The sequence below is a fragment of the Lagenorhynchus albirostris genome, chromosome 20 (assembly GCF_949774975.1).
Source record: "Lagenorhynchus albirostris chromosome 20, mLagAlb1.1, whole genome shotgun sequence".
Lineage (NCBI taxonomy): Eukaryota > Metazoa > Chordata > Mammalia > Artiodactyla > Delphinidae > Lagenorhynchus > Lagenorhynchus albirostris.
In genome coordinates this window covers 14,689,357-14,703,271 of record NC_083114.1, presented here as the reverse complement: position 1 = coordinate 14,703,271, position 13,915 = coordinate 14,689,357, and the positions used below count along the sequence as shown (strand labels likewise).

General features: G+C 39.8%; 1 protein-coding gene across 6 annotated transcripts in view; it reads right to left on the bottom strand.

The window, feature by feature from the left end:
• The window catches only part of BLMH (bleomycin hydrolase), a 44,020-nt gene that overhangs the window by 2,022 nt on the left and 28,083 nt on the right, over positions 1–13,915 (bottom strand). For 3 of the 6 annotated variants that reach the window (XR_009537520.1, XM_060133932.1, XM_060133933.1), the window contains one exon: positions 13,840–13,909. Coding sequence is in view for 3 of the 6 variants with exons in the window: in XM_060133932.1 (XP_059989915.1) it covers positions 13,840–13,909 (70 nt within the window). In the remaining 3 variants the exon portion in view is untranslated. Of the gene's footprint in view, positions 1–7,833; positions 7,972–13,839; positions 13,910–13,915 lie in introns of those variants that run through there. The other 3 variants (XR_009537519.1, XM_060133934.1, XR_009537521.1) reach the window with 3 other exon arrangements.

Here is a 13,915-nt window from a genome sequence, read left to right as displayed (position 1 = left end):
AAGGACTCACAGGAACTAGCAATCTTCCTCTTCATCATCATCATCATCATCTTATCATATCTGGCACCTGCTGTATACTAGACACTTGAGCAATTTTTCTCTGAAAGTGTCCGTGCAAATCTAGGTCTATGCTATAGCATTTCCCACTACACAGGACCAAGAGGAAGGGAGAGGAGGTAGTATTTCTCCTAAGGTGATCTTCTAGTATGTTGGTTCTCAAACTTCCTGGCCCCAGGATCAAGACTGTACACTTAAAACTACTGAGGACCCTAAAAAGGTGTTTATGTGGGTTATACTTACTGATATTTACCGTAGTAAAAATTAAAACAGAAAGTTAAAAATATTGGTGCATTTAAAAATAAGAATTAAAAAACGTGAATATTAATAATATATTTTTAGGAAAAACAATTGTATCTTTCAAAACAAAATAAATTTTAGTTAGGAAAGTGGCATTACTTTACAATTCAAAAGATAGCTAAATTCTTGTACCTGCTTCTGTGTGCAATCTGTTGTTTTGGATGAAGTAGATGAAGCAAATCCGGCCTCACACAGATACGTTGTTGGAGAAGGAAGACCTTGTAGATGCCCTAAAAGGGTCCCAGGGACCCGGCAGGGGTCCTCAGACCACACTCTGAGAACTGCTGCTCTAAAAGCAAGACTGATTTAAATAATTTAAAGGCATCATGACGGTTAAGTCTAATTTTATAAGCTAAATGGTGTGACAGAGGACGTTATTTAACTTGAAAACACAACTGCTTCGGGGAGCTCATCTATGCCCAATTCTGCTCCTGCGACAGCAGTCAAAGACAGCTCATGCTGATGTGGCACCGCACGTTTACCCTCACCAGAAAATGCCCGGGAAAGCGCGCAAGGGCTCTCATCCCCTCACGATCCAGTGTTCCTTTCTCAACAGGAGATTCAGGGAAGAAGAACACAGATAAACGCTGTAGCCCGTGCCATTCCAAAGTCCCTGGCCCCTACCATCACCTACATTACTGCCACTAAGTTCTAGCAGCCAAAGCTTGGTCAGCTGAAGGGCCAACCAGTACCATTTCTTGCTGCAAGAAATGTAAGTAAGTACTTCCTGAGAAAGTCAGCATCTGCCTTGTCTAAGAGTTCTCGTGGGCAGGAGACCAGGCTACTAAACGCTACACCATTTGAGACATTAGGCATCCTTCCCCTCACCCTAATGCACGCTGAATAAATCCTTAGAGGAGCTCGGGGCAGTGAGGCAGGTGAAGGATAGAGGCAGATTCGTGTAATAAAATTCTGTATCCTTATGACAATACTATCATCACACAATCAAATGAGTCTTCAAAGAATGCCCAGAGAAAATGGACAATAAGTACATCTACACCATCTTGTTCCAAAAGCAGGAGATAAGAGTAAGTCCTTACAAATTAAAACTCCTATCAATTGTAATCCACCCTTTCAGTGTCCCTGCCAAGAGGGCCTGCCTTGATTAGTCTCTCTTTTCAGGATATGAGTTCTTTGGGGGCCCACAGAAACCTCACAGTCTAGGTGGCTGCCAAGTAACTGCGCCCTGGGTAGGTAATGAACTTGTGGCCGCTGTAACTGTTGATACTGCGTGTCTTGGAGTTTGACTGAGAAGATTAGGATCAGTGTGTCTAAAACCCAAGTGAGGGCTGTGCAGAGGAGCAGTAAGGTACCCACTCAGGCAGGATGAAAGAGGCCATTTTGATTTGAGGAAAGTTGCAGCTTCTAGCCCTTATATACTCTGGCCATTAGAAACTGGTGTTCCCCAAAGGAAAAAGGAAAAAAGAAAAAAAAAAAGGAAAACAAAAAATCTGCTCCAAGGATCCCGAGGTTCAGGGAACAAGGCATTCAAGGAAACAGATAAATGGATAAAGAAAGCTTTAGGAACTAAATTAAATTTTGTTTAAACTTTGTCTTGTTTACATGCTATGAGGAAGAAATAAAATAAGTGAACAGGCTCTCAAAGACACTGGCAATGTTTCTGTATTTGTTAAAGAGAAAGGGCAGTATCGGTCTGTAAGGGGAAAAAGTGTCTGTGGATACAGCTCTAGGCCGGTTAGGCCAAATTCACTCAGAAACAGAAGAGTTTCGAATGGGTTCGTTTAAGGGAAAGAAGAACTTTACCCTAAGAAAACAGTTTTCTGAAATCCTGCTAAAGGTCTAAATTTTAAACCTCTCAGACTAAATTAAAGTGATAAATATATTATCATTTACGAATTAGATATATTTTTTGCTTTGTTCTATGAAGTATTTCACCTCCATAACAAACTATTTGTGGTTTATATATATATATATATTTTTTTTTTGCTATTTTAAAAAAAGGTATGACAAAATCAAGTCATCAGCTCTGCTGTGATGGATCTGTCTGGCAGCACAGACCTAAGGAAGCCAGACGACTGAAGCCTCATTAAGTCACTGCCAATCTTTCACCTGATGCAGATAACTCAAGGCTGAAGAAAGGCTCCCAGAAAGGAAAGCAAAGCCTTTACTGACACTTGTTTCGTATTTCAAACTTCCTAATAAATACTGAGAAACCACTTCATCCAACATTAATCAGTCATTTAAGATGAAGTTGCAAAGACTACATAGCAACATGGATACAAAACATGGATATAAAAACAAGTATATAAAAATGGCATATCCTATATAATTATGTTAAAAATCCAGATACACAGGGGGAGAAAACATGAAAAAAAAAAAAAAGGCAAAATGATAATTTTATATCACTGGGTAGGTGATTTTCCCCTCAAAATTCTGAAATGTTATATTGCTTTTTGATTCCTTAAAGATTACCCAAATAAATAATGCCCATTATAAAAAAATATGGAAACACAGGAGGAGGAGGAAGATGAGAAAAAGGAAGAGGTGGATGGTAAGAAGATGAATATAAATTTTAAAACTCCTACAATCCCACCACCTTGGGATAAGCCCTATTCAGATTTATCATCCTCTGATAAAAGTCTCTACATATACTCTGTACATTTAATAAAAATGAGACATCACACGTGCTCTATTATTAGAGTACCACACATGCTGTTTTCCAATACTGCTCTTTTCACATTGATAAAAAAATACATCTATCTACATCTTAATTTTTAAGCTGAATTTGTATGAATAAAACCAAAATGTATTTAATCAATCCCTTACTGTTGGAATCTGGATTGTTTTTTTAGGCTTAGAAACAACACTGCTATAAACATTTTTGTAATTAAACCTTTGTGTACATCCTTAGTTATCTATTTAATTTCTTTATATCCTCATCAATACTTGGTATATATAACTACAACTTTCTTTTTGGTTCAATTTGAACTTCTGTCTGTGTGTGCTTGCTATTTACAGTTTTCTTTTATAAAGAGTCTGTTTCGGACCTCTGCCTAATTTTAACTGGTGTGTTTGTCATTTTCATAGTGATCAGTAATAGTGCTTTCTATATTAATATATTATAATGATTGCAAACTTTTTATACTATTATGCAATTTGCCTTCTAATTTAGTTGATGATGTATTTTTCTAGTATACTAAAATTTTTTATATTTTATGAAGTCAAATTTATCAATCTTTTCCTTTATAACATAACTTTTTTGTTATGCTTACAAACATTTTCCTGCTACTATATTAAAAAAATAAATAAGAGAGAAAAGTAGGGTTAGTGGTAAGAAAACATAAGAAACACAAACTCAGTGAAAAATCCACCACTCAGTAAGGCCTCGGCACAGTCTAGTCCCCAGCTATGAACATACACAATTTCAACAGGTAATTAAATAGAGACCATCTGTCAACCACTTCTGTTGGTTACCCACTGTGTAAAGCATGCCTTACATTTGTACAGAGTATGCTGCAAATGTACAAAAAGACACAATCCCTATGGAATGGAATTTGGCAACCTAGAAAAAATTCAAATGCATTTACCCTCTTCACTAAGCAATGCCATTTCTGGAACTTCATCCTACAGACAAAACAGTACTTACATGCAGACAATACATGTTTATTTAGGCACAATAATAGTTAATATTTATTCAGCTCTTACTATTGTCAGGCACTGTTCTAATCATTGTATGATATTAACTCACTGCAATATAGTTTGTAATAGCAAAAGCCTGGAAATGACCCAAGTTCCATTAGTAAGGGAACTGGCTAAATAAAGTACGGTACATCCAGACAATGGAAGATAATGAAGCTGTACTGATGTGAAAACATACTGACAGGCCCCAAAGGCATGCTGTTAAGTGGAGAGCAAGATGCAGAGTGGGGCATAAGGTATGCTACCTTTGCTGCACTAAAACACACTGGAAGGATACAATAGAAATGAACAGAAATGGGAAACTGAAAGAAGGGGAGGTGAAAGGAGTAGAGAGTGACAGAGATGGAAACAAGATTCCCCTTTTATACCTTTTTGTATTTTGATTTTGGAACAATGTAATTTTATTATTTATTAAAAGAATTATACCTTAGAAAGCAAAATAAAACAAAACACACACAGGGATCTGTAGGGAGCTTAGACTTCAAAATGCAATTTTAGGGCTTCTCTGGTGGCGCAGTGGTTGAGAGTCCGCCTGCTGATGCAGGGGACACGGGTTCGTGCCCCGGTCCAGGAAGATCCCACATGCCGCGGAGCGGCTGGGCTCATGAGCCATGGCCGCTGAGCCTGCGCGTCCGGAGCCTGTGCTCCGCAACGGGAGAGGCCACAACAGTGAGAGGCCCACGTACCGAAAAAAAAAAAAAAAAAAGGCAATTTTACATCCACTATCCTTGTTTTGATTTTAATCCTCACAGCAACACTACAAGGCAGGCGGGGTTGGTATGAGCTGTTTAAAGTCACATAGCCAGTAAGTAAGTAAAGCCCAAACTGAAATCCAGGTCTTAACTTCAAATTCGGTCTTTTCCATGGGGCTCAGCTTCCGCACTCAGGGGGAGCAAAGAGAGTGGCAGGTAGTTATGACTTTGGCCAACAGATAACTGCTTAATCTAGCTCCTCATCTAGGCACTGTCTGGAACCAGGTCCCATCTGCTCACACACCCCACATCAAGAGCCATGAGCCCAGGTTTTGCGGGGTCCATTTATGAGGTATTTTGTATCTTTATTTTGTTTTGTTTTGTTTTTGCGGTACGCGGGCCTCTCCCGTTGCGGAGCACAGGCTCCGGACACGCAGGCTCAGTGGCCATGGCTCACGGGCCCAGCCGCTCCGCGGCATGTGGGATCTTCCCAGACCAGGGCACGAACCCGTGTCCCCTGCATCGGCAGGCGGACTCTCGACCACTGCACCACCAGGGAAGCCCGGTATTTTGTATCTTTAAATCAAAGAGATGTCATGTGTTCTAAGTGCATTTATTTAGAAGGCTGGAGAACAGGATGGGCTGGACATTTTTCAAAAAGAAACAAACCCACTACTTATGAGACAGATATCTGGACACCGATCTGAGGAGAAGCGTCTTTTTCCTCCAGAGTATAACACATATGTCTGGTCTGTAGTTCAAGTTCCTGAACTTTTTGCTGATAAGAGAAGGGATACTCTTACAGCTGGATATTACTTGTAGCCTCTTTCAGAAACAAAGGCTACAGAAGATTCTATTTCCCTGGTAAGAAGGCAGAATGGAAAATGTGGTTGGGAAAGAGGGTTGTTTTGGTTTGTGGGTTCCATTTTTTTAAACCATCAAACCACAACAAAGTTCAGTCTGCAGAAGTGCACACTTCCTGAGGACGTGCCCTCTGCTAAGGAGTCCAGAAGAAGCCTGTCCACCTCTGGGCTGAGGAGAGAAGGCAGCACACCAACCAGTCTGATTTTTTGTTTCCCTGGACTGTGGGCATGAGCCAGGCAAGTCCGAGATCACACAAAATCCCGCCAGGGTCTCTGATGTTGGACAGGAGGAGAAAACACAACTTGAGGTGTCATCCAAGGGTCTGTTTCCTCACCAAAACTCAACGACTTCTCTCTAACCCCAAACATCATTACTCCTATTTGGTTCAGACAAAGCCTGCTTTCTGATCATTCCTCAAAAGCTCCATTGATGGCAGGCCACATTATTTCTTGGCCCCAGGCCTCGGACTGGCCTGAAGCATGCGCCACAGGTCAAGAGCAACGCTTCTCAGCTCCCCTTTCCTTGGCCTTCCACTTCGCTTCCCAAAAGAGCCACAACCCTAACACCTTTCCTAAAACTCTGCTCACCTTTGAAGAATCACTAAGGAGCCTTCCCTGTTCCAATCACTCACCATCTCTCTCGTAGTTTACCCCCTTTATTATTTTGCACTTGTAATTATAAAAGCAACTTGTTTTTATAATAAATTGCAAACACCATACGGAACAAGATTTACAGCCTCAATGGCCCCAGCTCAATTCCTGGCCTCCCCACTCCCTGTACCTAGCATTTGAAAGAATCAAGTACAAAATGTTCCTGATGTGGCATTAATAGCACAGTTGGGCTTCTACCCTCACCCCTCCTAAAGGTTCCAAAATCTGCCTTAAAGTCCAATCCCAAAGCCTCTCCCACTGACTCATTTTCTGGCTGCCCTGCTGCAGCACTATTTTTTTTTTTTTTTTTTTGCGGTACGCGGGCCTCTCACTGTTGTGGCCTCTCCCGTTGCGGAGCACAGGCTCCGGACACGCAGGCTCAGCGGCCATGGCTCACGGGCCCAGCCACTCCGCGTGCCCCAGACCGGGGCACGAACCCGTGTCCCCTGCATCGGCAGGTGGACTCTCAACCACTGCGCCACCAGGGAAGCCCTGCAGCACTATTTACCACCAAGTTCTCGCTGACATCACCTAGTTCCATGACTTCTCCCTAACCCCTCACCCATTTCAACAACCTCAGCTTCAATGTCTTTCTATTGTCTCCCCACTGAGGGGGCTCTACCCGGTTCCCCCTCTTTTGTTGTCATCTGCCTTCTTGGAGAAATCATCCCTTCTCTTGCTTTCCTTGGTCTACTTATCTTATATCTTACAGTCTGAGGAGCACACCATGAATGCCACTTTTGTCCTATCACAGCCCTCTTCAAATCCCCTTCCATGCCCCAGGTGAATAAGTATAAATTCCTCTGAGGGTCAGAGACATACGTTCCACCATGGTCTGTGCACGGTTCCCTGCATCCCATCAATAAATGTGAGGTGATGCTATTGCTAATGGGTTTTCCTGGGCACTAGGTTTATTCGCCTCCACTGCTCTCTTTCATGCAACTAAGCCCACATGACGAGTCATCCATCCAGTAAACTAGTATGCAGTCCAGTGGTCACACGAGGGTCTTGAATTCTTAGAGACCTGACGCTAGAACCATGGGCAAGTTAAGACAGCCCTCTCCCAGAGGGAAGGATTAAAGAGCCTTATGTTCTCACTCTCCTGCTCTCACCTGTCTACAGATAACATTAACAACAGTCACAACAATAGCTAATATTTTCATGCACCTCTTATATGCCTGGCACAGTTCTCACAACAACCCTATGAGGTAGGTACAATTATTAACCCCATTTTACAGATCAGAGAACTAAGGCTTATAAAGGTTAAATACCATGACCAAGGCTACACAGCCAATAGGAGGGACTGCCAGGATGTGTTCCCAGGCATCTGGTGCCAGGTTCTGTGCTTAACCTCTATCCTCCTCAAAGCAATACAAACATACCTGGGAGACAATCTAGTGAAAATGACAGATCCTCTCTACAGGAGAAAGCAAATACACACACACAAATCTGTATTAAATGTGAAGAGATTTCTCCCTGAAACCAATGCCTGCTTGCAAGTGAGGAGGAGCCTCTGTTCCATAGTTTGTCTCCCTCTCACAAATGTAGCCCTCTGCTAGTCACACACTTTGATAAGGAAGCAACGGTCAATCTTCCTCTGTTCCACTCACATGAACTATTTTTTAGCTTGAGTCATGCAGGTTCGTTGGTGAATGGAGATGGAGGATGAGGAGTCCCTCTGAAAGAACTCAGATACCCGAATCTGACAGTAGCAGCGCTTTTTCCAAGCCTGGAGAGACATGAAAACCCTGAGGTGACAAAACAAATTTGTATCTTGCTCTTTTACAGGAGATCAGAAGCATCCACTTTTACCTCATATAATTTTCTCTTATTTCTGCAAGTCCAGCTCAATATTGTCTATAATTATATTATTTGTGCTAGAAATCCACTAAATCTCAAACTGATCTGCAAATAACCGGTTATCTTTCACAGGTAATATACATTTTTAGGGAAGCTGCCTGTGTCACATTAAGAAATCTGAATTCCAATCCTCTCTCTGACACTGTGCAACCTGAACAATTTAAAACCTCTCAGCGTGTTTTCATTTTTTCACATCAAACATGGGTGTTCATATCCTGAGTTACTCTACATGATGCTGTGAGGGAAAAAGAGACAAATACATTAGCAAATGTTGAATTCTTATGAAGCAAGATGTTATGAACTCTATGTCCTGAGTACCTCTGACAGAAATATGGAATATTCATTGAACTTTTTAGAGTTATATAACAGTATACAGTTTGATGGCTATATATAAACTATAGGGCCTCATAAGGAAATTAGTCATTATCCGTGTTACTGACAGAGAAATGTGAAACCATAAGGAGACAAATGACTGCGCAGGATCTATAATCAAGAAAGTAGTAACTGTCTCTCTTGGTTCCACCATATAACGTTATATGAAGGATATGATGAATTTTGTGCCTGGCTTTGGACATACTGTTCCCCAAATCACATGGTGAGGCAATTTAAAGGCCATTCTTTTGGTTTTTAGAAAGCAGCAGAAGTCCAGATGTAATGTGAATCAGCCACATAAGTTTCTTTCCAGATTAATCTCTAACATGCCAAAGCCTCTTTAACTGAAATCATCAAGAGACTCCCTTTTATGAGGAAGTCTGGAAATTTTACTAAAATAAAATCAGGAACAGAAAGGCTTATTTGTAAGGAAAGATGAAGAATGTGAGTTAAAAACAACTTCAAAGTTGAAGCTGAAAAAGGCACAAAAACAATTTGAAAAATGAAAACTAATCTTGGTTCAAAATGAAAATGTAGAGAAACAAACTTTTAAAAGATAAAGGTTTTCCTTCAATGACCATTGCAGAGTTAGAAAATAATATTCCTCCTAACTTTACTAAAAAGTTGTATTATTCAGCATATTAAGAAACTAGACTATAAGCATTAAGAACTATATTATGATAATTCTACCTTCAGAGCTCTAATGTATCAGACTTTAGAACTGGAATATCATCATCTCATGACTAAGTGAATCAATCATAAAAAGAAGTTCCGTAATAAGACTGGTTCATTAGGGAGACCATCCAAGAATTTAATTTACTGAGTATCAACACTTTTGTTATATGCATGGCAGAATGTTGATAACTATTGAAGCTGGGTTATGGGCACATGGGGACTTCTTAATACTATTCTGTTTGTATATGCCTGAAATTGTCCATGATAAAAAGTTAAAAAAAAAAACAGAAACAAAAACAAAGAACCATTTTATAAAGCAGCATCGACAAAATAATCCTGGGAAATTTTTGGTGGTTACATACAGTTTTTCACTTGCCCAACTCACGATGTGCTAACTCTGGACACAAACCACTCACGAGATGCTCCATCCTCCCCTCCTTGTTCAGATTCCCAGACATAAACAGTGCTCTAAGAGCCCTTTCTCCTGACAGCAGACATTTACTCGTCTCCAGATACTTTATACAAGTTTTATGTCCCCGTAGCCACTAGTTTCTGGTCACCAAGTTCATAAATTGATCTGGTATGTCCATGAGTAGACTAGATGTTACTAGAACAGAGAAGCTTGGAGGAAGCACAGTTTAGTGATTAAGAAACAGGCTCTAATGTCAGACTGAATTATAATTCTGGCTCTACCACTTTTTAGTGAGATGACCTGTAGGTTATTTTGGCTTAAAGATTATGCTCTTCTCAGATGAATTTCTGACTAAGAGTAAGAAGCACCAAAGGTTATCACCCCTATTTTAAATTTTTAAACATTTTACAAACTACTTGATTCTAACAAGCCTATCAACTTTTCAAAATGAAAGACAATGTACCAAGTCCCAAGGTCTGTTCCCTCATTCAACTATGAAATCCATTTCTAATGTGATCCATAAACATACAGTCAAGTACTTCAAGAAGTAGGGGAGAAAAGAAAGCCACGTTGGTTGTACACCATCTTAGATAAGTATCCGATTTTCAGTCCATCTGACTAAGAATACTAGAATTCTAGAATACTAGAATACTTCCCCAATATGAAGTAACCCAATGGCTTCAATAAGATAAGAATTTATTTCTCCCTTTATGTGTCTAGTGGTCAGAGGTAATATTTGTCCCCTTTAGGAAACAGTCAGGTTATCTGATTCAATTATTAGTCTCATGACCAATGGGAAAGACCAAAGCCAGAACTGGGCAGAGGGAAAAGGCAGCCTGCCCAGGTATCTCTGCTCTGTTCACCTCCAGCTTGTAGTATTATCAACATTGCTTTTTGAGAAACCATCAATCTTAACAAGCAGAAACCCCATAGAGAACAGTAACAAACTGTTAACAATGTTATCTACAGAAACAAAATCCTAGCGATGCTGTTTATGGTTGTCCTGTCTCCTGAAAGAGCATCAAAGAGGTTCTGTCTCAGACATGGCAGCCAATGCCCACCAGGATGACAGGCGGGAGGGCCCTGCTGGGGTAAACACACATTGCCCGCATAATAACATACTACGTATCCTCCTAAGGTCAGGCCAAGTGTGCCAATTAAATTAGATCATGTTTTCTTTCCTTCCTTCCTGTTAAGTCAGAAAGAACATTACCAAGAAACACATGAGAATAATTTATTTGGCTTTGAATGAACTATTCGCTACCCCCACTCAGTTCAATTTATCTTTTGGCTCTCTACTGAAATGCTTTACTCTGTATAATCTCAGGCACTTCAGTTATTCAAGAACAACAAAAAAGTTAGTTTAGTCTTAACTAGACAGGTTTCACTAGGAAGGATTACAGGCAGACCACAGGGATCAAGACCCCAGCTCTTGGGACGAAGTGAGAGAGTGGCATGGACATATATACACTACCAAATGTAAAACAGATAGCTAGTGGGAAGCAGCCGCACAGCACAGGGAGATCAGCTCAGGGCTTTGTGACCACCTAGAGGGGTGGGATAGGGAGGGTGGGAAGGAGACACAAGAGGGAGGAGATATAGGGATATATGTATATGTATAGCTGATTCACTTTGTTATACAGCAGAAACTAACACACCACTGTAAAGCAATTATACTCCAATAAAGATGTTAAAAAAAAAAAACTAAGAAGGGAGTATCATTGTCATTAAAGTAAATTTTATGAAGTAAAATGGTGATATAATGCAAATGTAAAATGAACACGTGTTAAAGATTTTTATTCAACTCACTACAAGAGTGAACCAGTAAGATAACACAATCAGTTCAAAGAGCCAAAGGACATTTGAAAATGTGTGTGTGTGATATAATTATGTGTGCTTTATAATATAAATGATAAAATTCGTATAATTATGTAAATAATTAAATATTAGACTTCTGGGTTGGAAGCAAAACTGGTTAATGTTTTATAGTGCAATAAGCTATAACCTTTGAACTTAAAAAAAAAAAGACCCCAGCTCTCTCAACATAATAATAGAATGAGTAAATCAGCAGAAGCAAAACTTTTATTGAGTTAGGAGTAAAGAGGTACAGTTGAATGGAAAAAAATAAATTAGCAAAGTGGCCTAGAATCCTCTTTAAGAGTAGGTATTTAGGTTCAAAGTAATAAAGACAATAACTCACACTACACAGAACACATAGCTTTTGCCTGACTTTACAAGTGTTTATCCTCTCTTAAATGGGTATCACTACTAACTACAAACTCAGTGACTGTTATAGATAGAAAAATATCTCAGAAACAAGCCAACGGGTCCAGGCTGGTCTAAACAAACCATAACTTTAGTCCTTTTCCTAGACACTAATCTTTATAATAACAAACCATTTACAGGGACCAAATAAGACCAAAAATGAAACAGAAGCTACAGAGTTTCATCTGAAACAATAGCTTATGTTTTAAAATGTTACAAATACCAAATCCTTCCAATTCAAGACAAGCTTTTCCTTTGCATCCACTTCTTAACCATCATCAACTTAACGGATATAACTGAATTCTGAGTTGTTTGTTTTTAATCTTTTTGCTAGTTTCCTTATACCCACCTCTACCTGATCCCAATGTTTTGTGTCTTAAAATGAATTTATCTTATAAGAAATCACCAATTAAAAAATATGTTGCACTTTAATTCATAATAGTTAATTTAGCAAGTGCCCCATAATCACAGAACAATAACAGAAATCACAGATGGGGGACATGCAACTACCTGATGATGAACAGATCCACACCAACAGCGCTAATATTCGTTTACATATAATCACTGAGCTGAGTTTCACAGCAGATCCCAGGGATAGTTTGCCAAAATCCACCAATGAGCATTTCATGGGGAGATGAAAAGACTTGAAATGACAGATTAAATGGCCTCTAGGTGTTGGCTATCACCTACTAGCCTGTGCCACTCAATCGCAGCATACTCAAGTCTTGTCAAGGCTCTTCTAAGACAGTAGTTTTCAAATATAAACGACTGAAGCCCCATCTGCTCACTTCCAAACCTCCACCTTTTACCCGTGGAAATCTTAGAGCTCTAAAAAACTTAGCTGGAAAATCAGTTAAACAAAGAGGGAAGCAACAGGTAAAGAGTTGCTGAGATCGCTATTTTGTTTTTCTTGTTTTTCTTTCATTTTGTTTTACTTTTTTTAAAGAAAATTTCTGGCTGATTGCTGCTTGGGTGAGATAGCTGAAGTCTGATTCCAGGTGTCTGGGTAATCTCACTGGATTCCCTACCTATTTCCTTCCATTCTTCTAACTAGTCTAGAGAGCTGTGGTTTATGTGTCCTTCCTAGCCAGAATCCACTGGCTAAAAGTAAGAAATATGGACTCTGGGAAACAGCTGCTACAAGATGTGACCAGCGCATAACACACAAGCAAATACATGCTGACATGCATAATATTCTCTGGTAGTTGCCACTTTTTGTTTGAAACTCTAAAAATTAAAGCATCACAATACCTTAAAAGGCTTTTATCTACTAAATCTATTATGAAAAACAGTCTTAAGAAATATGGTCTCTAAGATTTGCAAGAATATACCCTAAACAGTTAATCAATGGTGATCGCTGGGTAGCAGGATTATTAGAGATTTTCTTCCCCTCTTTTGGCTTATCTGTAGTTTTTATTTTTCTACAATTCATATATTACCTCTGGTTTTTCTTTAAGCCTAATTACAATAATTTACTTATGACTTCTGCCTGCGACTTCTGCCTGCGTTTTGATTGTCAGAATAAAACCATCTAAATGGTAACCACAGCATTTAGACTTCACAACTTTAGACTTCACAACTTCTCATGAGTCTCCAATACATGCCTAAAGTTTCTTGCCAATCCCATTCTCCCACTAGAAAGCTTCTGATTATTCTAGAGTTAGTGCAGTAAATGAAAATGCACCAAACTCCATAGAGCAAGTGTCCTGGCAAAGGGCACTCAAACTTCTTACTGGCCAAGTGATTCTGGTACGAAGGTCTACTAGGGTCAGCACGGTTTGGAACAAATGCCAGCACATACTGATCTCAGAGCCAACCAGGGAGTTCAGGCCTACCATGCTGGGCATAGGGATCCTGGGGGCAAACGAGATCCTCAGATTTTTCTCCAGAATAGTCTAGCTAATAATCTAGCTAATGGGACCAATTACTGAAAAATAAAAATGATCCACACTAGGGCAGCTTTTTCTTCACAGGAGGCAGAGAGTAGAGCACACCTAGTCACTCTGAGTTAGTATTACCAGATTAAGCTTACCTTTGTGGCCATGGTCTTCACCCCACGAATTTTCCACTCTCCATTTCACGAAAGCACCCTCCTGATCATCCTGCAA